General features: G+C 34.2%; 1 protein-coding gene and 1 long non-coding RNA gene across 2 annotated transcripts; both read right to left on the bottom strand.

Moving 5' to 3' along the window:
- Positions 1-1,308: 1,308 nt before the first annotated feature.
- LOC130993805 (uncharacterized) lies at positions 1,309-5,086 on the bottom strand. The gene is made up of 6 exons (XM_057918841.1): positions 4,793-5,086; positions 4,116-4,186; positions 2,953-3,520; positions 2,642-2,867; positions 1,972-2,531; positions 1,309-1,761 (listed from the first exon to the last, which is right to left on the bottom strand). Exons 3-6 carry the CDS (start codon positions 3,484-3,486, stop codon positions 1,309-1,311), a joined length of 1,773 nt encoding a protein of 590 aa, XP_057774824.1. The 5' UTR covers positions 3,487-3,520; positions 4,116-4,186; positions 4,793-5,086.
- Positions 5,087-13,684: 8,598 nt separating this feature from the next.
- LOC130992491 (uncharacterized) lies at positions 13,685-15,409 on the bottom strand. Its single transcript, XR_009091298.1, has 2 exons — positions 15,186-15,409; positions 13,685-14,068 (listed from the first exon to the last, which is right to left on the bottom strand). It is a non-coding gene; the product is annotated as an uncharacterized LOC130992491 (long non-coding RNA).
- Positions 15,410-24,097: the final 8,688 nt, after the last annotated feature.

The following is a 24,097-nucleotide window of genomic DNA, read 5'->3' on the forward strand; positions in this document are numbered from 1 at the left end:
GTGAGCAAAAGAAGGAAGCACGATGATGGACTCGAAAGGATGTATGAGGTTTTGGCTGAGATCAACCGCGCAACTGACAAAAGGCTTGATACTATCGCTAGTCGAATGGGTTATGATTTCGACATATCCAAAGCGAGAAAGGAGGTCTTCGCCCAGTTAAACTCAATCCAGGGGTTGAGTCTAAAGGCAAAGTTCGAAATTACCGACCTACTTGCGAAGGAAGTGGAGCGCCTTGACGTATTCTCAAGCTTGCCGGAAGAAGCGAAATGTGATTACATAAAACATCTCCTCGAAGAGAAGTACAAATAGAGATGAGCGATTCATATTTAGCATCACTCGATGACTAATTTCACGTGAACTGCTTTGTGCCTTTGCTTTTATTTTATTTGGACAAGTCTATTGGTATGGTCACTACTTTGCTTAGGAATTCGTGGTTTATTGTTTGCTGAATTTGATCTTGTTTTGAAGACTATTGGAGTTTTGCAGATTTTCAATTATCGTTAATGTTGATTTTATTGATTTATGTTCTCCCTTAGTTTATGTAAATCGTTTTCTTCTATCTAAAATTTCTTAGTAAATGTTATTTTCTGATCACTGATTGTAAGCTTTGGTCACGTACCCCCAAGTTATAACTCCTCGAGCTGTGGGTGAAGCTCGGTATCTCTAATAACTGTGGGCGTGGGCGTGTGTCTGGCGTCGGGTTTTGGGGCCGGGAGCTTCGCCGACCATCCCGACGTTTGGTCTTTTTCTTTGTGAGGAAGAAAGCATTGTCCAATAACAAATCACAATGGAGTTGAATCTCTGAATAGCTACTGTAATTCTTGAATGTAGATCTTTGAAAAGAGCATGTTAAAGAAAGCCTTAACAGATCATTAGGAACACTGATATCAATCTGTTAAAGAAAGCATGTTAAAATGACTAAACTAAAACCAGGAATTCTTGTATAATGCAAGAACCAACATATGCTTCAGTGAATATCAACGAGCGATCATCAATGCATGAGGCAACACAAGTAGATCAAATGCTTTATACAACCTTAACTCACAGTCTCATCACGCAAATATAGCATGTCATTTTGCTTCAGAAAATAATAAAACTTGCAGCGCTATGATTTAACATACCAACTCTCAATAACAAATTATAATGGATTCAGTAAAACTTGAGTTTTTGCTCATGGCTTTTGATTGAAAATATTAATAGAACATAGATATCACTAACTTATTTGATCAATATTTGGATAACTAATATTGTTGTCGAAACAACAATATCTCAAAAATGAGAAGAAAGGTTGTAGTGACGCCTTGTAAGCTATTTAAAAGGCGAGGACGAAGCACATGAGCTACCGCCATAAGTGGAGTCGGGTTTTTTGTTCTCTTTCGGCCTGCCGGGAAAAGCATTCTTTGGTGGAACGGAAGACCCCGATGGTGCCGCGAACTTCTTCTTTATAGACGACCATGGCACTGCGACGTGACCCGTGTGAGAATTTGGAAATCCCGGAGACACACTGGAACATGCATCTTCAACAATTATTTTACGACACACAATTGGCTTAGGCTTTATTATAGGAGAATTTACTTCGTCATCCGAAGCCGAGTCACCGAGATCTACAAAGCTCACATTTTTTTTACTAGGCGTGGAGTCCTCTATCACAACAACAGTGTGGGATATCTCTTCCTTCACGTCGTATAGTCCGAATAGCTTACACAGTTGAAAGAACTCTGGCTCACCATTGTGGTGATATGCTTGAAAAAAAGAGTTTTCCTACAAGATCAATAAGTATTTGTAAGAAACAAAAAATGGACAAATAACAAATAAGAAAAAGTTCTAAGAATACTTTATTATTAGTTTATTTTTGACAAAAAATAAATAAGAACAAGTTCTAAGAAGTTATTATAAAAAAAATATAAATTGACTCCATTATATGAATGAAATAGGTGTTTTGCGAAATTAATAAGTGAAATCGAAAGTAACCTTGAATAGCCGCCTCCATAGTTCGTCGTGGGCATGAAGAACATTGGACGACGCATCCCAATCGGTCTCCGGTAGGTTGTGAAGGTACTTGAAGCTCACATATCGATCACGGAGAAAATCGACACGCGTCTCGACGTCATGTAGTGTGAAGTCGGCCTTGAGTTGAGAGTTTAGTGTCTTCATGGCAAATATAAGAACATGTCCCACTTCGTTATCACCAAGTGCTTGCTCCATTGTGTCGAACTGTTGCTCTATAGGGTCTATCGCCATTTCCGAGCGAATGAAATTATTGATTAAAAATGCTGCCATGATTAACCTATTTTGAATTTTAATCGGGTAAAATGTCGTGGATCGAAGAATCCCCCAACGCATCTTTAAGATTCCAAATGCCCTTTCGATTACATTACGAGCCTTACTATGTCTCAAATTAAAGAGCTCCTCTTTGTTCTGTGGCCTGCCAGAATTGGGACCCCACTCTTTGAGGTGATATCTAACCCCTTTGAAAGGTGTTAGAAATCCCTCACTATTTGCGTAACCATTGTCACACAAATAGTAAAATCCTAGTGCGGCCCCAATAAATCAAAAGAAATTAGTTAAATTCACACAAGTATGGACATAATATAAATCGGGCTATAACTAATACTATAAAATACTAGATATTGAAAAATACCTTTCGGCACTTTTAACCCATGGGGCCTGTTAATGGCGTCACGAAGTATCCTAGAATCTGCAGCAGAACCTTCCCAACCGGATAGAACGTATACGAACTTCAAGTTTCGGTCACAAACACCTAACACATTTGTAGATATTTGCCCCTTTCTTGTCCTATACCTCGCCTTATCATTATTGCTCACCATGACATTGACATAAGTGCCATCTAATGCTCCTAGACAACCCTAATTACAAATTTAAGGATGTTATAAGAATTCAGCAAGGACATTTTACCACAAAGTAAGAAAAGTATTATTTTGGATTAGATACCTTAAACCATTGCCAACGCGGATCAGTGCAATCGTCGGGGACAGCCTCAGGTTTAGCTAAGAAAATATCATGTATCCTCAATATTGCACCTAATACCGCATGGACATAATGGGATATGGTTTGCCCCGACCGCCAGAAATCGAATTTTACAACTCTATTTTTTTTGTGATGAGCCAAAACAGATAAGAACATAGCGACCTGTTCCTCCACAATAACATGACGTCCATTAACTAACCCTCCTCTTTCCCGCAATATACGACACAATCTACCGAAGGTATTACGATCCATACGCAAATTTGAAATACAATCTACATCATTTAAACCTATCATCCGGCTTAAGTGTTTCTCTTGATCAGGCATTCTAGCAATTATGTCATATTTTGATTGTGCTCCCCCCCGTTTCCTTTTTTTAGCCCTGGACTTAGCTTCATATGCAACAAGAAGAGTTATTTGTAAAATGTGTTGACGCAATACTTCTTGTAACAATAAAAACAAAATGTCACAGTCACGAAGACGAACTATTTCACGTGGCATTCTTAACAAAACTGACCGAGCACACTAGAGCAATCTGCATTGAATAAAAAAACAACTTTTGAATAATTGAGATGTAGTGCATCTGATAAACAAACAAATATTTCCAATCATATGGGCAAACACAAACGCCATGGCCACAACCAACAATAAAGTTTTGCCAGAATATCTCAAAGCTAACACACAATGACAATTAAAAACAGTAGATGTAGATAAAGCTCCAACTTTATAAATTGTATGGAGTAAAAGACACAACTCACTGCCTGTATGCATAAAGATAATAGTGTACAACGAATTTTCACTATATCATCTAAGATATTATACAAAAATTGAAGTAATATTTGAGGACTTTGATATAAAAAAATAGAATTATTATGTGAACTATATGTAGCAGAAAATACTATATGTTACTCTAAAATGTGGATGCAATAAAATCTGTATTCACAACAAATTCAAATCGGCAATTAAGCAGTCGGAAGTTGACGGAGCTTATAAGGACAACTATATTTGCAAAATCATTGATACAAAATCGCTGCCTTCATTTGTAGGAACGAAGTTAACAAACAAGGAGAACTACATTTGCAGCAAATAATGAACTAGGAAGCAACAAAATAAAACTGGACATTACTTGCCTTGATTTGGTCCAATTTGTCTGTGATTCTCAACTCCCCTGTGCCTCGTGCGTATCACAGATTTGCTTCAGCTGACAAAAAAGAAAGAATATTAGTCAATCCCGGCTTACTACGACTGGAAAGAAAAGAGAAAAGAGAAGAAAAAATAGACAAAAGCAACCAATAACTCTCTCTTCCACACAATGAAAACGACCAAACGCCGGGATGGTCGGTGAAGCTCCCGGCCGCCAAACCCGACGGCAGACACACGCCCACCACAAAGGTCAGCGAACCCAAAGATCCACCTCCCATTCACAGCAGAACAAGCGGACTGCCTGGGTACCATGCACCAGCAGCCGCACTCCATGTGTTCGAAGAAAAGCATCAACCAAACTATATCACATAAGCAAAAAAGCAAACACTTGGAGTGCACAGCAGCCCCAAAAAAGCATTTGATACTTATAACTAAACCCAAAAACACCTTAAGAAGAAATATAACTCAGTAAATCTAGCCATAGATTAATGGTCGATGAAAAAAACTAAGATTTGAAATCGCGAAAGAAGTTCCCAAACCCAGTTCAAAAATCAACCATTTCTAATCAAGCTTTGGGTAAACCCACACCACAATCGGCGAAATTATGTACAAATGCAATGATTTTGATTGATGGAAAATCTGGGTCGAAGGAGATATCCCTTACCAGAGCAAAATAATTTTCTTCTCAAAGCTTCGATTGCGTCGATAGAGAAGACGAGAGAGAGAGAGGGGCACGACGCCCTAATTATTTTCGAGAAATGAATGTTGTGTGTTGGAGGGCAATCGAGACAAATGAATTCTTTTCTTTACTGCTGGCAACGGAATCGGAGGGGGGAGGCGCGATTTGTAATCCGGACTCATCACGGAAATTGTGTCCGGGCCTTATGTTTATCAAGGGCCATGCGTATTAAAAAAAAGGATATCAAACTCTCTTATAAGCCATGATTCATTTGCTAATACTGCATAAACTAAGGAACCAAACGAGCCCTTAATGGCTTACTAGTGTATTACCCGTCGAAATTCGACGGGTACATATTTTTTGTAATTTATATATTTTATGTTATTCTTATGATAATTATATAAAATAATTTTTTATGTAAATTATTTATATAATTAATTAAATTAAATTAAATTAGTAATACATTTTAAATTATATTAATCTTAACAACTTTTAGCAATTAAATTATTAATTTTGTTGAGATCATAAAAATACCCATTAGTTTTCATATGAAATTTTATAAAAAGTTAACGCGTAAGAAAAAAAAAAGAGTAGAAATACATATAAATTTGACATAGGTATGATGGCGGATTGATTTGTTGCATTTGTTATTACAAGATTTATTAATTTTGTTCAATTTTTTTTTATTTTGCCTTTTGACCATAATTTTATATGGAGTTTGAAAAATCATAATTGAATTGTGAGTATCATATAATTCCGAACTTCTAAAAGCATGACTAATTATGAAAATAATCTCACCTGATATTTAAAAGACCATAACTGATTTATCGAACATCGTATCATTTGGAGTTTTAAGACCAACCAAGTTGTGGGCATCATCTCGTCGCAAACTTGACAGATCATCTCTAACTTCTGAGCATTATCTTGTCTGAAACTTGAAAGAGAATCATCTCCTCTAAAACTTGAAAGAGCATCATCTCGTCTGGAGTTTTGAGCATCATCTCATCTAGAGTTTGAGAGAGCATCATCAAATATGAAATTATATTCAATCATGACTCCAATTGTCAACTATCTAACAAACATAACTCTAACAATTTATATATGTAATTTTATTAGTTCAAACTCTAGAGAGAAATGAAAGAGAAGAGATCTTAAAGCAGTAAAAGAGAGAGCGTGTGCTTTATTTCATCATCGTAGGTATTTATAGGCATTACAGTCGGGGTAAAGTAGTAAATTCGTTTGGTCATCTATTCCGCATGCTCGCCATTATACTAATTAAGGCTATTATTAGATTATAACTTGTTAGATCGTTGTCCCCTAATTACAGAGCTGGATTCTGTCCTCATCATCCCGCTCTGTCTAGTAGCTCTGGATTTCCTTCCTTGGGGCAGACTTTTACTCTTTGGCTCCGCTCTGCTAAATAGCTCCGCCTTTTGGCGAATTGTCTCTGGCGTGTGGCTCCGCGCTCTGGCTCCAATAGCTTAGCTCTGACTCTGGATTTGGCGATTTGGCTCTGGCTCTGACTCTAACGACTTAGCTTTGACTCTGGATCTGGCGACTTGGCTCTGGCTCTGACTTTAATGACTTAGCTCTGGCATCTCTGCTCTGGCAGCTCTGCTCTGGCAACTTGGCTCTGGCCCTCTGGAAGCTCTGCTCTGGTTAGCTCTGGCTCTGGCAGCTTTGCTCTGGAAACTCTGCTCTGGCAACTTTGCTCTGGCAGCTCTGCTCTGGAAGCTTTGCTCTGGCATCTATGCTCTGGTTAGCTCTGGCTCTGGCATCTCTGCTCTGGCTAGCTCTGGCTCTGGTAGCTCTGCTCTGGCAGCTCAACTCAGCGGTGACTCGGTAGCGGACGAACCGCAAGCTCAACGGCGACTATTTCGCCGGAGTTTAGAAGAAGGAACGAAAACGGGTTATAGGAAAAAGAAATCTTAGGGCTCTTGTATTAATTGCTTTGAATGGAGAATTCTCATTGGTTTAAGAAGTGGAAACAAAATCAAACTAATTAAGGAATGGAAAAGGGAGTCAGAGATGAGGCGGAGCAACGCCGCCCTTAGGACGGCGGTGACGCCTGAATTTAGAGGGAGAGAGAGGCGGGCAGTTTAAGGGGGGAATTAGGGCTCAATTTGAGTGTGCAATCGACTTTAGAGAGAGAAAATGATTGAGAGAAGAGAGAGACAGTGAAGGGGGAGACGACGCCGACCTGATTCAGGGACGGCGGCGATGGGGTGAGGAAAATGGAGGCGTGAGGAAGAGGGAGGCCTGACTTTTGTTTTAAAAGTGAGAATGAGAATATATAAATTGGATTCTCAAATGCCACGTTGCAGATTGAGATTGAAAAGAAAGAATTTGAGGCCTGCCACGTAGGCTAAGGCCTAATCGTATTACAGAATAGATATTATTATTATTATTATTATTATTATTATTATTATTATTATTATTATTATTATTATTATTATTATTATTGTTATTGTTGTTGTTGTTGTTGTTGTTGTTGTTGTTGTTGTTGTAGTAATGGACGAACAAAAACAAATAAAGTTTGCAGAAATGAAAAATATATTTTTCTTCCCTATATAAATAAAATGTATGGATTTATTTTATAAAAAATAAAAATAAAATTTTAATTATTTTGATAGGCATATAATAAGATTTTGTTTTAAAGTAATCAGTTTATAGAATTTGTGCCTTATTATGCAAACATGTAAATCAATGACCGGACCCGTTTATAATTCACATATACGTGCATGTCTCAATTCAAAATTAATTTTATTGAAAATTAAGAATATAAATATTATATATATATATATACACACACACACAATATAATATATTGCAACATATACATATAATATCTACGCTATTGAGAAATATAAAATTAATAACAAATATACATCTAATCACTAACATTGAATTAAAATAATTTATCGTATATAGATTATAATTTTTTTCTTATCAGACATGTAAATCTAATTTTTATCTAGAAAAAATAAATAATAAAATTTATTAATTTAGATTATATGTAATGTTGATATTATATATATATATATATATTAATTATTAATTATATTTATTATGATTAATGAATCTTTATATAGAATGTAATAGTTAATTAATTAATAAATGATGAAGATTATATATGGTAAATTTTGAAATGGTGAGATTTTAGATATGCCACATAGGTTAAGGCTTAATCCTATTATATAATAGATGACTTCACAATGAATTCAATTCGGCTATTTGATTTTTAAAGTCGGTTTATCCAATTATGGAATTGATTAATCGACTTCGATTATCAATTTTTTTTAATATATATATATATATATATATCTTCAATGGCTAAATTTAATTTGCGCTCATCAACATATTCAAACTTCTTTTTATATCTAATAAATATCATTAATATACAATAAATTTAGAAATTCTACTGAAGAGCTAACTAACCGGCTAGCAATGGGCGGCACGTAGATGTGCGGATGGTTGCGTGCTCACAATCGCAGTGCAACCGATATTGGGAGTGGGCAGTTGCGACCTGTGGGCTCTGCCGGGCATAGAAACGGCTAGCCGGTGGAGGATAGGTGGTGGTGCGGCAGACGGCTAAGATTGATGGGTAAATGTGATGTGTGTGTAATTGTGTTTAGACCATTTTCACCATTAAATTACTTTATTGTAAAAAAATATATGTTTTCTCCGTCCATCAAAGAACTTTTTAAGAGGGAGTGACACAAGTTTAAAAAAAAAAATTGTTGAATGTATTGAAAGTGAAAAAAATATATTATTGAGTGTATTGAGAATAGTAAAAAGATGTTTTAATTAATATTGAAAGTTGTGAAAATATTAAGAGTAAAGGTAAATGAAATATTGATAAGTAGTGGAGTATAGCCCAAAATAGATATAAAGTTCTTTTATAGATGTCCCAAAAAGAAAAAGTAAGAATGATGAGGACTAAAATATGCACTAGCTCTATGCTTAACAAGGCTTGAATACTTCTCTCGAACATTATTATTATCATTGCTATTGTTACTGTTATTTCAAATATTTGGTACATGGCTGACTTTATCAATCGGGAATCATCAGTTTTGTCTTAACCCCGATATTTTAGCTGCGTCGAACACCAACGCTGACAATTCATTCCAAGACGAAGACTAGAAGCTTAGACCCAACCACTTGAATTAATGGGCCAAGGGGCTTTAGGTTTACTTTGATGCTTATAAATAGGAGTTTGATTATTAGCTGAGGGACCTCTCATTTATTTCATCTCTCAATGTAGATGTAATCTCCACCAAAAACATAATGAAAACCTTGAAAACTCATTCGTGAATGTAGATCTCATGATTGAACCACGTAAAATATACTTGCATGGTCATTTTGAAGAATGAAACACAATATATGGCCACTAATTGAAAAACACAAAATCTGATCATTTTTTTACGTTTTAGGAATTAGGACTGTTTTGCCTTTAATTCGGGCGGACCAGATTCAGATCGGATTCGGGTTTGCGCGCGGGTTAGGCACACATGACACTATTAGTGCCATTTGTATCATATACTCAGTGTTGCACGAATGGTACTTATGGCCATATTAGTGCCATTTGTGCCATATACCTGGGTACAATTATATGATCATTTTGAACACTTTCCTGTAGGGTTTAGATTATCCATTTAGGATTCAAATTATCATTTGGGGTTTAGATTCTACATTTAGGGTTTAGATTTTCCATTTAGTATACTGCACTAGGGGTGTGCAAACCCAACCCGGACCCGCCGAACCCGCCCGGACCGACGGGTTCGGTCCGGACCGAACCGGCCCACTATAGGTGTTTGGTCCGGGTTGGGTCCTATTTTCAGGACCGAGAGTTTTCCGGGTCGAACCCGGTCGAAACCCGGCGAACCCGGAACCGACCCGTGCCATTTAAAATTTAATATTTATATTTAATATTTATAATAGTAATATAATATTAATCTAACTTATACTTTTGAATCTAACCCTAAAAAATAAAAATCAATCTGTTGCTGCTCTCTGCGCCGCACACACCCATCATCCACTCCTCAATCTAACCGCCGCCCCGCCGCCCGGACCGCCCAGGCGCCCACGCCCTGACGCCCAACAGGCCAGCACCGCTGCGACTTGCGAGCCTGCGCCTGACGCGCAGACGCGGTCTGAGGTCTCCCCCCTGCGCGCCCACGCCCAGAGTCCAGACGCCTCGGCCTCACTCAAACCCGCCGCCCCGCCTACTGGTCCGACCACGCCCCTAACGCCCAGCACCGCTGCCGACCACGCCCCTAACGTGCAGACGCGGTGTTCCCCTGCCCAGACGCCGAAAAATAGGAAAAAAAAATAGGTGAAAAATAGGAAAAAAAAATCAGGTTTTTAGCAGGTCTGACCCGGACCGAACCGGACCCGTTGCTCGGGTTCGGTCCGGTCCCGGGTCGGCCCACTCGAAACTTTCGGTCCGGGTCGGTCCGTTTTTAAAAAAAATTCGGGTCTACAAACCTGACGGGTCGGTCCGGGTCCGACCCGCTGCACACCCCTATGCTGCACGAATGGTACTTATGGCCATATTAGTGTCATATATTCTCTTATGTAGTGTTGCACGAATGGTACTTATGGCCATACTAGTGCCACATACTTAGATTTTCTTTTCGGTTGGCACATATTGCACTAATAGTGCCATTATGCCTAACTCGCGCGTAAATCTGAATTCGACCCTAATCCGATCCGCCCTAATTAAGGGCAAAACAGTTTTTACATATAATAAATGGCCAAATTTTATGTTTTTTCTATTAGTGGCCAAATATTGTATTTTTTTTTCAAAATGGCTATTTCAAAAGTGTTCTCTACTACTAAAATCTAATTAATGAAGTGCCATCTAAAAAAAAGATGAATGCAATGTGCATATTGAATAAATAAATGCATAAATAAACCATCAATTTCTACCACTGTTGTGCATAAAGAAGAAGCACATCTCATAAATCAAAGTATTAATAAGTAAAAATATTATAATTTTTAACTTATATATGAAAAATGCTCTCTTTTATTTTTAATAAATTAACAATTAAATAAAGAAATTTAATGATCGCTATACAGTGAACTCGGATTTAAGACCTTTGATTTTAGGTATTAATCACTTTACTAGACCAATACACACACATATAAATACATGTATTTTATGCCCAAATTAAGTAGTCAGATTTAAATACCCTTATACTTTGATGACTTTGCTTGATTTTTTGCGAAAAAATCTTACGCATGTATGATTGTGTCAGAAATATATAAAAAAAATATGAAAAAATAACGATTTGGGAGTTATCAGTCAAAAGTCTCTCTACGTACCTAATAAAATAATTTGATTGGTGGACGGCTAGATGGACTTTTGACTGATAACTATGAGTTCCTTTTTTTTTTTTTTTTTCTCAGAACTTATCAGGAATATATAGGGTGTTGAGTACAATAAGTTAATAATAATTAGGACATTAAGAATAACTTAATTAATTTGAGTACAAATACTTATATTTATAAAATTCAATAATTTTCATATAAATTTAGTAGACATCGTCATTTTAAATTTCACTCAAAATCAAAACCCATCTTATTTCATTCGATAAAACCCATCTTAATTTAGGACTGACCTTCTCAATTTATACATTATTTTGATATTTCATTTATATATTATCAAATAATTATTTTAGGAAAAATAAAATATACTTTGGCTCGGTTCAATTTTGCTAACAACCAATTTATAATAGTATAGTACTATTTTTTGTAGATACAGTCAGGTCGAAATTGAAACTTTTCATATAGAATAGAATCGACGACGATTCTTCGACCCAATTCGAATTGTACACACCCCTTATTATATATATATATATATATATATATATATATATATATATATATATATATATATAGGGGGCGGTTATTCAATAAACCACCCTTATTTTAAGAATTACGAACCAGCAAAAATGCATGAATTTTATGTATAACACGCATGAATAAACTGTATAAAGGTATGAATTGCGAAAAATAATTTTTTGCTACCTTCGGGATTCGAACTCAGGACCATGAATTTTATCCAACAAGATGATGAATCAACCGTAGATCTTGATGATCTAAGGGCTGAAAATGGTTCCTAATTTATATTTTAAGAAGCGTTCTTATTTTAGTCTTCCCCTATATATATATAAGAGATTTGCATCCCTTGTTAAAAAAAAAAAATAGTACACACCCCTTATTCAAAAAAAATCTTAAGGGCTCGTTTGATAGGGCATATTGGGGCTGATAGCTTAGTTATCTTGTGTTTGATAGGCAACATATATAATATCCCAGGCCCGCACTAAAATTAAAGCCCGCAGAAAAACAACCGTTACGTTTAGAATACAAATATCACCCCACCGTGAGATAAGGAACCCCAACTCCAATAGTAAACTAGATTAAAATTGAAAAGATATATTTACCCTTCCACTCTCTTTCATCTTCTCTCCCTCCCAGCAGCAAGCAACAACTATAAACATAATTCTATCCACAAATAAACAACAAAATGCCAACACAAAAAGCAAGATAAATGAAATTGAAATTATTTCTATGTGAATTGGCGGTGTATGACGGAGGTAGAATTTGTTCACGTCTACAATATGCTTCGTCGTCGCCATTAAAGGCGTTAACCTGCTAATACAACAACAGAACTCATTCGGATTCGTAAAAAAAAATGGGTTATTTCCTTGTTTGTTGTCAAACTGTGCATCGCCTTGGAAAGGAAATTTGGTGCAAAATGGTGAGACTGAAAATAATTTGAGAGGAATTTTGAGGGAAGAGAGAGGGATCAAAAGAAAATTTGGTAATAATGGCGGTGGAGGTCGGCGATGGCGGTGGAGTGAAATTTGTAAGAGAGAGAGACGGGATAAATGATGGAGAAAGAGATAAATTTTATTTGTTTGTTTTTTTTCATTTTTTTTGTTTTAATAATTTAGGGGCTAAAGCCGTAATTGATTATTTAATCTAAATTTTAATCTAAACTATGAAACAACTAAATCATGTTATCTATATTTTAATCTTGTTGATCTATCAAACACTAAAATACATTATTAAGCTTACTTATCAACAATACATATCTTGAATTTTATCTATCTTTGTTTATCTCACTTAGGGCTCGTTTGGTTTTCAGTTTAGGATTAGTCATGATAAAAATTATTCAGATAATTAGCGTGGATTAGGATGGATTACTAATATTGAATGGGTGTTTGATATCCTGGCTAATTAATCCTAAAATGTGTTTGGTATCCATATGAATAGGTTGGATAAATAATTAAAATACCAAAATTATCCTCATCCATTTTTTAAAATCCCTAGCGTATCCTCATCCATTTGGTATCTACTTTTGCTTGATATCTAAAGTTTGGAAAAATTGAGTTCGAAAGTTATGGTGGACCTGAGCTTCAAGTTTGTCTTATTCTTCACTGTTTATCTTTTTTTCTTTGATAGTTTTTTTTGTTAAACTTAATTCTTTCCCTTCTGCACTCTATTTTAATTCAAAGACATGAGCATAATTCTTTCCCTTTATGTTGTCATACGTTCCCTCAGAGATGGGCAGTTGGAGAAACTGTAAAATGCAAATACATCATGCGCCTATGGATATTGAGAACTAGAAATTTTGTTTGAACTTTTGTTAAAATTTCAGCTTGAACTTTTGTTAAAATTTTTATGCGTGTCTCTAAGCTAAAAAACAGATGGTTATCCTTAATTCACATGCATCTAATTATGTGTCTGTAAGCTAAAAAAAAGAATAGTGAAGCAACTAAATTTTGTTAAAATCGGTTGAGGAAGCATAATTCTTTCCCTATACTAACTGCTCGAAAAAGAATTATTAACAAATGGAATAAAAAGCACTAACTAAACTAATAAATATTTAATTTTGTTTGTGTTTACGTAATTCATGAATAGAAATTGTTGAAGCCAATTGATAATGTGAAAAACGAAATAAACGTAGCCATTACACCAAGAAATAAAAACAAGGATATTGAAACTTGCAATACGAGAAGGAACAACCAATTACTAAATGAGAAATGCAATAGCGCGAGCATGATCTACTTGAATGGGGAAGACGAGGCGCAAGAACTTCCACCGTCGTTCTTCTTTGCAGGAGGATTGTTTGGCCGTCTAAATTTGTTTTTAAGTGCCTTCCATGAATAGGCGGACGGCGTGACACTAGAACAAGCATCATCCACGGCATAGTGTGAATTCAATGGCGGAAATAGCAGGTATCTAAAGAGCCTAATAGCAAAGAAATATTTGCCCATTAATAAGCTCAAATAAGTGCATTAACAAATATAGTATCACATAAAAAATAAAATTCAAATAGAGATTCGCATGAACCAAATAATAATTGACAAATCCACATCAAAAATTCCTTATAAAAGCCCTCGAATTATATTAAACAGACCATAGATCCACGAAGCACAGGCTGTCATATAATGAACAAAACACAACATGAAAGAGGTAAAATCAGATTTCAAACCAAGAAATACCAAAACAGGTACCAGCAAAACACATCATCAACAGGTACCAGCAAAACATTTCGTTCCAGCAAAACATCCCAATAAACAAGCAAAACAGCCCAATAAACAAGCAAAAGAAAACCATTCAATAATTCAGAAAACAAACCCCCATCCTCTTCAAAGAATTTTAGTGAATACAAATATACGATATATACTCACAAGATGGCAGAATTTTCAGAAAATCACAAGCAAGCACAGATCAATCGTTTTTCACCACGAAGTATAGCTGTGTGAAGTGAATTTTGATTCCTTATATTGATTACTAGAGCTTTTCGTTAGATATAACTGTTTTTGGTTGGGAACAGGGATGGGAATGGTGTGAAGTAGAAGCCTAATACTCATCAGACAACCATCACATTCTGAATCTTAAAGCTATAGCTGTCATTTTCAACATCAGGAAAGATTTAAGTTGCGTCAGATGTTGTTATAGGAAACAAGAGATAAAAACTGGATCTAACTAACATAAATCATATCAATATGATTAACACAAATGGAGGTCTCTGCACATGCATTTTATGTTGATTAATTTATGAGTGTATAAGTTTATAACATGAAAGCATATTAACACAGATCCCTTATGACAACCCTCTAGTGCAAATGGGTGTAAGCAGCATAATCTTCAAAGCTGAGTTTTTTAATTACAATAGATGAGTTATCAATCTTTTAAAATACAATAATTCGAGAATTGGGTGAGAATCACTTTCTGAACCTTATGCATCGATTTTTCATTTTAACCATCGACGAATCGTGCATTCAGTTTGGCGAAAAAATAACAACAACAATCGAAAAACAACAGACGAACAAAAAATTGGGGTTGAAGAGCTAGGCCTGACCTGTTCCGGAAGACGACGTTGATTCACCGATGTTGCTGTCCCGCTGTGTCCAGATTTCCGATGGGCGTCCGTCAATTGCCTTTGAAATTTTTCTCCCCCAAAACTGTAGTCGCAAATGGTATGGGAAACGATGGAGGCGGTGAGAAGCTAGGGCAGAATTCTCATCGAAATTCGCGAGAAGGGTAGCAAAAATGTAATCTAGATTCGCAGGATAAAAGTTATCGGATGGGGAAGGAGGTATTATTAGACGGGGTTATTCTTGCAAATTAAGACCGGGCCCTTTATTAAACCTGGGCCATTCGCATAAGCCTAATAGGATAGCAAACACATCATAAATCTGGAATAAATTAACTTATACAGGCTATAACCCAATATCAAACGGGCCCTTAGGCTATTAAACATGCCCTAAGAGATTATACACATGGGTTCTTTCCTTGTTTGTTGTCAAACTGTGCATCGCCTTGGAGAGGAAATTTGGTGCAAAATGGTGAGACTGAAAATAATTTGAGAAGAATTTTGAGGGGAGAGAGAGGGATCAAGAGAAAATTTGGTAATAATGGCGGTGGAGGTCGGCGATGGCGGTGGAGTGAAACTTCTAAGAGAGAGACGGGATAAAGGATGGAGAAAGAGATAAATTTTATTTGTTTGTTTTTTTTTCTTCATTTTCTTTTGTTTTAATAATTTAGAGGCTAAAACCGTAATTGATTATTTAATCTAAATTTTAATCTAAACTATCAAACAACTAAATCATGTTATCTATATTTTAATCTTGATCTATCAAATACTAAAATACATTATTAATCTTACTTATCAACAATACATATCTTGAATTTTATCTATATTTGTTTATCTCACTTAGGCTATTAAACATGCCCTAAGAGATTATACACACCTCTTATTAATATATATATATATATATACACGTATATTATAAGAGCATTTATTCTCCAAAAGCTCCTTTGGGGCCCTAATAGGCTGGGCCCTACTTATGCACCACTACCCCACATACATGGGCTCTAAAATAAGTTTCAAAAAAATTATTTTCGTTTCGTCCAAATTAATCTATTTAATTTTAAAATTGAACATTCATCATTATATCAATTAAAATAAAATATAATAATAAAAAAATATTCAATAATTTAATTATGATTGGATCGAACCAAATCGAGCACATTTAAATTTGAATTGAGGCGGTTGTGCACTTGACGGTCACGAAGAGAGGAATGTTGAGCTAAATATACTCAGAATTTCGGTGCGAGTACAAGATGGAGCCGTGCTACTTGACACCTCGGTTGTCGGTACCCTTATCTTCCCATTCTGTTGTGTATTCTCCTTCGTCTTCGATTATTATGATGTGCAAAATAATGCACGCAAACGTGATATTGCTTAGATGCTCTTTCTTCTGTAAACAAATAGGTCATTTGATAAATAGCTCAACGAGCTCGAAGGACGTCAAAAGCTCATTCTATGTTCTTCTGAGCCGCTAAGAAAAATATCTTATACTATTTGGAAATTATTGTTTATTTAATTTATTTTTTCTTAACACAGATTTTTAGCTTTCAAAGTTTTGAAAAATTAACTATAACTGCATGCAATAGGTAATAGCTTAGTTATTTTTTGAGAAAAAACTGCAATGAATATTTAAATCCTTAAAATAAATAATGATTTGAATGATTCTGGCTACCCATATAATCTCGTTTAATATGACATTTAACTTTTTGATGATTTAATTTGTTATTTATATACTTCTAAGTTCTATCAACAAATCTCCAAATAATAGATTGAATTAATACAACTGACAATCGTGTCATGAAATTTGTTCTAATGTTTGAAGAGTGACATGGCTCGTCGTACATTTGAGTTAGAAACCGAAATGATACTATCATTTTCGTATGAAAATTAAAAAAGGAAATAAACAATAAGATGGTACACCACCATGTTGTGCACATAAATAAAAATGCTAAATATATATTAAATCCTAAACAATTAACAAATTTTACAAGTCATGAACTATCAGTACTCTCAATTAAAGACATAACAAATTATTCGAAAAACAATTAAAATATCACACAGGTCAATTTCAGGCCCGACGACACACAATCAATGTTAGAGGGATGTTACTGATAGTTTAAAACAATTTTTAAAACAACACTTACAATTTATGGTTGAAATTGACATAAATATATGAGTGTGCAAATTGCAATTGTAGTCTGAGTTTATAGAGTTGATGACGAGTATACGCCCTAGAAATTGAGTCAACACGGAATGAAAGATATGGACATGATTAGAGAGCTGCCTTAGATTTGGACCTGCTACCCACTTTCATCTTCCATTCTTCATTTATGTTTATATTTATATTATACTCACTTCGTCCACTTATGAATAGGGGTGAGCATTCGGATTTCGGATCGGATTTTTGCCTGATCCGATTCGATCCGAAAATCCGAAATTTTTCTAAAATTCAATCCGATCCGAACCATATTATCCGAAAATCCGAATCCGAAAATCCGAAAAATTTCGGATAAAATCCGATCCGAACCGAAAAACCCGAAATGTGAAAAAAAAATCGAAATGTCAAAAAAAATCCGAAAACCGAAAAAATCCGAAATAGATGTCAACCTAACATATTAGATAATTACAATCAAATTAAGGTCATAATTAACAAGCCATTAATTATAATCAACCAAAATGGGAGTATAGGGTTAGAATTTAGAAATATTTAACTATTTAAAAACTAATAATTATATATATTTATTTATAATATTATAATATTAATTATATTATAAATATAATTCGGATTTTGGATTTTTAAGGTGCCAATCCGATCCGATCCGAAAATCCGAAATTTGCTTAAAATTCAATCCGATCCGATCCGAAAATCCGAAAAATCCGAACCAAATTTTAAATTTCGGTTTGGTTCGGATCGGATATTCGGATTTCGGATATTTTGCTCACCCCTACTTATGAATGGACATGAATTTTAAGAAAAAAATACTAGATATTGTGTTGACTGAAAATGAGTGATTTCGTTTAAATTAATTATGGAGTTACATAAAAATGAAGTATTATGGTTAAAAGATAAAGTTAGTCATGTCCCAAAATAGAAGTGATATTTTCTTATGAAACGAACGAAAATGAAAAATGTGATATTTTTCCTATGAGACGGAAGGAGTATGTATATAGTAGTAATGTTTAATTGACGCAATAATATACACATGTCAATACTTAATAGTAACACATTTAGGAAACTTAATTCATGCTACTACATACGAAAATCGAATCCAGAAACTATCTTATAATCGATTAATTTAAAGTCATACCCAAACTATATGTCATTTTAATTAGCCTTATATTATGAATTTAAAGATTATTTTTGCCAAAAGTTATCCCTAATAAGTAATAAACTAGTATGAATTTGTAATTAGTGAATATTGTAAAATGTGGATTTTAATTTGAAGTGAGTTATTGGGAATAATAGTGAAATTACGAGAAGAAAAGTTATAGAATGCCATTTATTTAAATTTATTTGAAATTATTCACAATGAAAGAGAGAATGAGTTATGCTTTAAGTAGGCACGTAATCATAAAATGGCATGCACGTATAAGAGACAAAAAAAAAAGTAATGGAGACGGGAACAATCAATTATAAACAAGTAGAAATTGATTAATTTATCAAAAAAAAGTAGAAATTGATTAATGTTATATCTCTGATTAATACTATCCTTTTAAGTTTGACACTTTCATATTCATATATACATGATAACATGAAGCAACCATGGAATTAGTTAATTCAAAAAGTAATTACATTACACGTTCTCTTTATAGCAACCATACAGATTCATTAATGACTGCCATATTATATATGTAACAGTTATCATACATTGCATTATGATTGTCGACATACTATATATACGCTGCAATAAAACACTATATATGAACTAACTCGAAATTAGCATAATCACAAACTCGAAATTTAGTGTTCAACAAGTCATGAATCTAGTGTCTACTTTAACATTCTATTTACACTGTTGAATGTAAATCGAGTACTAAATGATCAAAGTTGTTAACATATATGTGATCAATCCAAATATTAATATTAATATTAATATATAGATGGTACATTGGCATAGTATCAAACACATTGCCTACATCATCTGTAATTATGCAAGACAAACGTAGTTTAATCACACTAAATTTGACACGGCTCTCACATTTTTTGTCAAATGCAAATCTACCTCAACCATCATTTCTTAATCTCCACTTATTTAGGTGCTCGCTATATTAGACATATTTGATAACCATGTTTAAATAAGAGGAGATAGAGAAAATCTAAGATAAAAGATATATAGTGTATCGTCTTGATTAATTATCGGATCGTCGAGTTTCTTTTTTTCAAAAGGAACAATAATTTTCGTTTAGACTTTGTCTTTATTTCTCTAATAATATAAGGTATCAAATACATACATAAAATCATAATACTATTTTGTTATACATGCTTTATAAGGCCTATCAAACACATAAATATAAAGAATATTGAGAGTCAGACTAAAGTATTCTCAACCAAAAAATTTCATGGGTGTTAAGAGTCGACTAAAGAATGGCTGAAAATATTTCTCAATTCTTCTTTTATTCAGTGGCTCTTTCTTGAACATCTCCCTATATATATATATTAACACCTCTTATGACTCATAAATAACTAAATAAGTATAATATTGTATTTTCATAAATTTCATATATGCTACAAATACCAATAGTGCACGTGGTAAGATGCCATGCGCTGCTCAATCAAAAAGTCGGAAAAAATGTGGAAAACCATATTATTATTATTTGTATTACGTTCGAACAGAGAGTCAAAAACTTGCGTAAAAAGGGTTGCATAAAAAAGCGCTCAAAAATCACTTTACGTGAGTATTTGCATCTTTTAATTACTGTATATTATTCTCTCCGCCCACAAAACAATGATTCTTTTATTGCTCTAAAAAAAATGATTCTTTTATTATTTTAACGGAATTTTGGCAAAATAATTCATAAATTATTTTGAAATTTTAATTTTCACATAATTTTTAAGTGTGATGAATTATATCATCAGTCTTTTAATTTTTGTAATTTTTTTTTCCGATCGACGGAGTATTAAATTGAAGCTTACGTAAATTAGTAAAAATAACATTATTTTTATGAGACCTAAATAATGTTGTTTTGTCACAGCCCAAAACCGTTTACTACCTTTACAAATTTTATTTGAAAATTAGTATATTTTCGAGATATTAAAAAAATATAAATCTATGAGTCGAGTTTGTGGTAAATTATTTAGTCGCGCCCCTAGCTAGATGTATGACTCTAAATTCTAGGTTATACCTATAGAAATAAAGTTTTATATTCCAAAAATATTTTTATATAAATTTGGGCCTAAATAAATTTATTTACTTAAATATATTTATCATGGACATTATATTAATTTTGGATTAAGAATAAAATATTTTCATAAATTTTATTAGTGTTGGACTTATTATTATTAATGGGCAAAATTCTTTTGCAATAATCTTAAAACAATTATTCAAGTTTCAATATTTATAGTTAATTAATGATTTCAAGGATTTGGATACCTTATTTTCGTATCTATAAATTAACAATTTCTACTCTATTTATTTACATTTGTTTAAAGAAGTCTCCAAGCCAGCCATTCCTATTTTCATTTTTTATCAGATATCTAACCGCCCTATTTTTCTCATTTAGCCACTTTTATGCTCATCATATATATATACATCTTCTACTCCATCTCTGCAAATTTTACAAAGCAAAAACTATACTTCGAGATAACCAAGTTTTTCTCTCTAACTGCAGATCAATCAACATGGTATTAATTTTCAATCTATGAAATTTCTATTTCAGTACAATTTATCATTTCCTGTTTTTACATCTCTACAACTACAAGTATTTCTCTGAACATTCTATATATATTCAGAAAAATCACAAGCACACACCTATTCACTAATCAAACTCCCTTTCCGTAAAATTTGACAACCACAGCAGCAAAACTTTGATTTCAAATCTTGATTTTTTTCCTTCCACAGCAGGATTTCTTTCACACTTCAAATCTTTGACGAATACTCAAATTCACAAATTCGATTTTTACTCCTCAACCACGATATTTCAATCCAGTATATATATGTATATCTAATCTTCTTCATCGCAAATACCCAACAAAATCCAACAGGAAAAAGGTCTTTTATAATTCATCCTGTTTCCTTCCCACTGCCGAATCTCCATCGGTAATTCTCAAAAACTTGTATAGTTTATTGTCATATGCAAAGATTTCTGCTTTCTTTCAATTTACAGAAAACAACCAAACTTCCACAAAATTCTTGTTTTTATAAATTTAAACATGCATATACAGATATTAAATTGATCGAAATCATATTCACTGTTTTACAAAAAGAAAAGAAAATAGAAGGGGAATGTTGGTTTAGAATTTAGACAAGAGAAAAGAAGAGGGGGGTGGCTGAAGAACAGCGCCGCCGGCGCTGTGCGCCACGGCGGCTGGCGGAAGGAGACAGGGGCGGCGGCACAGTCTCGGCCGCTGCTGTGCTGTCCGGCCGAGGGTAGAAGTAGCTGGGACAGCTGCTGGCGACCCGGGAGCGGCGCAGGCGGCTGTTGCTGTCGGCCAAAAGGGAGAGAGGGTGGTGGCTGGCGGCGACTGTCGCCGGAGAAGGGTGGACGCCGCGGGTGGACGCCGCGGCTGGGCGCGGTGAGGAGAGGACAGGGGGCGGCGTCGGCTTCGCCGAGGGCCGTCTGGCAGAGAGGGAAAGAGAGATATGGGAAGAGGGAGAGAGGTTGAAGGAAATAAAGTAGAAAGATGAGGCAGGGTCGCCGGCTCCGGCGACGGCGATGCCGTCCGGTGGTGGCGGCAGGAGGAGGGCCGAGAAGAGGAGAGGGAGGAGAGAGAGCGGCAGAGAGAGAGTGAGGAAATGGGAGCTGCGCTGCTGCGTATGTGTGTGGTGTGAATATAAATTAGGGTGAATGGAAGGGAAATGGGCCTTGGCTGGCTAATGGGCTCAATTTATTTAAGATAGTTGGGCTCAGATTAATTAAGTAATTGGGCTGCATTTATTTTGCTTTGGGCTGCATAATTCTTTTAATTAAATTGGACTTGGTATTTTTAACACTAACCCAAATTTTAAAGAAGCATGCATCTCATTATTTATTTCATTTTATTATATTTAATGGATTAAGAATTTTATAAATCAAATACTCAAGTTTTAATTAAATAAATATCAACCCACCCAAATCTTTTTATAAGAAAATATATTTTATTACTTAAATTTATTATTTTTATATGATCCAATAATCTAAATTATTTTAAAGTTCAAATAGGCCCTTATATGTTATTATTTGAATTTATCTGACTAGGTGTGGCGCGACTAGGATATGAATTTTAATTGTATTACTCAAGTTAGCATTCAAGTTGAAGTTCAAGTTCAAGTTAAATTTCCAGGTGTGGGATTTATTTCAGTACATGCACGTGGTTAATATTTGTCCATTTTAATATTATGTGTTTACCGTATGTGTTGTAAAAATATTTATCGCTAGGGGCCAGCATAATTGGTCCAGGACTTCACCGTCCTTGGTATGCCACAATGCGATTTCATGTTACAGGGTTGCAACCATTATATTGTCGCCAGGGGCCCACATATAGGGTCCGGGACATTAAAGTCCTTGGATTGCCACAGTGCGTATGGAATTTATGTTACGTTATGACAATATGTGTTACCATTTTATTAACATGGACAATTATTGCATGTTCCCACACTGAGTGTGTACCCTGTATGCTCATCCCATATTCAACAGTTTCAGGTGATTGATATCGGAGGCGCGTGGAGAGTCGAATGGGCGCGTCGAATCTATTTAAAGATAAATGTTTCCTAAAACATATTATGTGATATCTCTTGATTATGTAAACTCTGAAATTCTATACTATTTGAGATTTGTGTGTGATTTGTTTAAATAAATGTTATTATATTATTTTAATGTCATGACTTGTTTAATTTATATTTAAATTCATATCTTTACGAAAATATATACATGGATACATACATAATTTTTAATCATATAAAGATTTTATTTTGTTATATTTTCCGCTGCTAAAAAGATATTATTTTATACTTAGAGTTTTTCCTTAGTAAAAGTTTTATTAATTAGTTAATTATTTTTCTGACATCTTCATGTCGTGCTTTGAAAATAAAGTTGTTTAAATTTATGAATTCAAAATCAAGATTTATATTTGAATACATTATTGAAAATTTTTGATATCTTATAAATCGTTTTAAAAGTGCTTTAAAAACCAATTTTATTTAAAGATTTCTTTTTCTTAAAATTATTTTCAAAAATATTTATTTTAAAAGTGAGTTTAAATTATTTTAAAAGACTTTCGCATTAAATATTTATTTAAATTTTATATTTAACTCCTTAATTAGATTAGGGTGTTACATGTTTCGTACAATTTCAATTTAAATTTTCTCAAAATTATTAAAAGATTGTATCTAGTATATGCACCATCATTTTCAATATTAAACAATTTTATTGCAAACAATGTTGTAACATGAATATTAAGTGACGAATTAATCTACGTAAATTCCAACTCAACAGTCCGACGATTGAAAAAATTTGGGAAAAAATGGTGATTTATTTCATCACACTTTAAAAGTCACGTTAAAATTGATTCCATAATAACGATTGAAAAAATTTGGGAAAAATGATGATTTATTGCATCACACTTTAAAAGTCACGTTAAAATTGATTCCATAATAATGTACTCCCTCCGTCCCATTAATAAAGACATCGGTCTTTTGGGCACGGAGATTAAGGAGAGGTAGATTAGTTGTTAAAGTGTTGTGGCCCACCACTATTAGTGTAGT

This window comes from Salvia miltiorrhiza, chromosome 7 (assembly GCF_028751815.1).
Source record: "Salvia miltiorrhiza cultivar Shanhuang (shh) chromosome 7, IMPLAD_Smil_shh, whole genome shotgun sequence".
In the NCBI taxonomy this organism is placed as follows: domain Eukaryota; kingdom Viridiplantae; phylum Streptophyta; class Magnoliopsida; order Lamiales; family Lamiaceae; genus Salvia; species Salvia miltiorrhiza.